Source organism: Erigeron canadensis, chromosome 3 (assembly GCF_010389155.1).
Source record: "Erigeron canadensis isolate Cc75 chromosome 3, C_canadensis_v1, whole genome shotgun sequence".
Lineage (NCBI taxonomy): Eukaryota > Viridiplantae > Streptophyta > Magnoliopsida > Asterales > Asteraceae > Erigeron > Erigeron canadensis.
In genome coordinates this window covers 4,721,346-4,723,631 of record NC_057763.1, presented here as the reverse complement: position 1 = coordinate 4,723,631, position 2,286 = coordinate 4,721,346, and the positions used below count along the sequence as shown (strand labels likewise).

The 2,286-nt window shown below is 36.3% G+C and overlaps 1 protein-coding gene across 1 annotated transcript; it reads left to right on the top strand.

Moving 5' to 3' along the window:
• LOC122591402 (nuclear transcription factor Y subunit B-1-like) lies at nucleotides 1-573 on the top strand. Its single transcript, XM_043763674.1, has one exon. The coding sequence runs from the start codon at nucleotides 1-3 to the stop codon at nucleotides 571-573; it is 573 nt and encodes a 190-aa protein (XP_043619609.1).
• Nucleotides 574-2,286: the final 1,713 nt, after the last annotated feature.

The window sequence follows — 2,286 nt, the reverse complement described above, 5'->3', positions numbered from 1 at the left end:
ATGAATGGATCAGAAATGAAGGCTGCCAACAATAACAAGTCATCAGATGACAATAATAATGAGTGCATTGTGCGAGAACAAGACCGGTTTATGCCGATAGCAAATGTGATCCGAATCATGAGAAAGATCCTCCCGCCTCACGCCAAAATCTCAGACGACGCCAAAGAAACCATCCAGGAATGTGTTTCAGAGTACATTAGCTTTGTGACAGGTGAAGCTAATGACCGATGCCAGCGTGAGCAGAGGAAGACCATCACTGCTGAAGATGTTCTCTGGGCTATGAACAAATTGGGGTTTGATGATTACATAGAGCCGTTAACTGTGTATCTCCATCGTTTCAGGGAGTTTGATGGCGGTGAACGTGGGTCTGTTAGGGGCGAGCCGCTTGTGAAGAGGAATATTAGTTCCGATCCGCCGTTTGGTGGTCCTTTTGTGCCTGCTGCTTTTCATATGGGTCATCATGGCTTCTTTAGTCCAGCTGGCATTGGCGGTTTCTTGAAAGACCCGTCAACTGCTGGACCTTCTGGACCTGCAATTGCTACTTTCGAGCCATACGAGCAGTGTAAGGAGTAACGGGCCGGCCAGATTATCAAGCAAGTACCTAGGTTAATTTGTTTTATTTCTCGATCTTTTCTTAATTTGTTAATTTGTGCGGCAATAAATTTACATTGGTTCATTTTCGAGACAATGCATGTGTAAAATGATTGACATGCTTATCATGTACGATCTGCGCATTTCTGCTTAATCAACATCTATGATTTTCGACCATATATAATTTGTAAGATGATCTATAATGAATTGTTGGCAAATAACCGGCCTGCAAGTATTTGCATATTACAAACTGAAAAATAATAACAGAGTACGTTCACCCAGAGGCTAAACAATATCTGATGTTACTTATATATTTATTAAACTTATAAGGATTGGATTGGCTATTTGTATATATGAACTTTGTTTCTTTTGAACATATATAAATTCATTTTCTAACATTCATTTAGTGCGTAAAAGAACTATAAGGTTCAAATGTTCACCATGCAAGATGATCTTGAAAATTCATTTAGTTGCTTCATTCTACAAATTAAAAAAGATGGAACCATTCAGTTGAGTATCAGCAGATCGAAATGATAGGAATGGCCGATTATTAATTATTTGTTATTCCAAGACATAACCTGCTACATATATCGATTTGCAGATACCAATTTCACTTTCAAATGAATACAAAAATACAATTATGAACATTATTAAAAATATAACACATAACCGTTACAACATTAATTAAGATGTGTACAAAGAAACTGGAAACTGATATATGCATGAATAATACTAATTTCACATGATGCATGTGTCACCTAGCTAATTAAAAATACCATTCAGAGGATAGTTCACCACAGCCTTCACAGACCTTGACAGCACATTACCACGAGCAGGAACGTTTCTCTGGGCTACCGTCATTTTTTCTGCTTTGTATAAGAAATCAAGGATATATTACCAAATGTGTGTATATGGTAGTGTTGAGGCTCCTTAAATATATAGATCATGGATAATTTGTTCAAATTTTCCAGTTTATTACCTTTAAACTCAGGGTGGTTAATTTGCATTTTCTTTGCTATTAGCTCTGTTTTCACATAGTTTCTTATGATGGACAAGAATATTTTTGTAAACAATAAAGGAAAAACAAAGAACTTTGAAAAGTGGATATAAAACTGTACTCCTTAAATAGAGAATCAAAACAAACGGTTCACCAAAAGAACCGGACTAAACAACCACTTATTCAAATGAAATATTCAAACTAAAATAACAACTACACTCAGAAAAAGACTCAACAACTTTTACTAATTCTTAGCCACGTGCAGGACTTCCTTCTAGCCACTTCCAGCATTTTGACCATTCCATGGGAGTGTGGTATCATCCCCCCCCCCCCCCCCGATAGACACTCCTGCACCAGCGCCGGTCCTAAGAATTTGAATGCTCGGGGCTAGATGGTCGTAAATATGCCCGTCGTCAAAAAATTTAATTAAACTAATGCATTTCATGCTTACAACAATTTTATAGTATTTAGACCGACGTATATAGAAGATATGTAAAGATGTTACAAACAAGAACATTAGTGCACTAAGTAAATAAGTAATAGGTATACCACGGACCACGGTTAAAAATCCATGTTCCTCTAACCATGTCTCCTTAATTCAATAATGGCAATTTTTAGACTCTACGGGATATCATTATAAGTAGAATACAACTTATTCATATAACATAAACTATATCCAAATACATTTTTTTTATAAA

Bases quoted from the DNA above. Each gene is read 5' to 3' on its own strand.
- LOC122591402 (XM_043763674.1), top strand. From the start codon at position 1: ATGAATGGATCAGAAATGAAGGCTGCCAACAATAACAAGTCATCAGAT.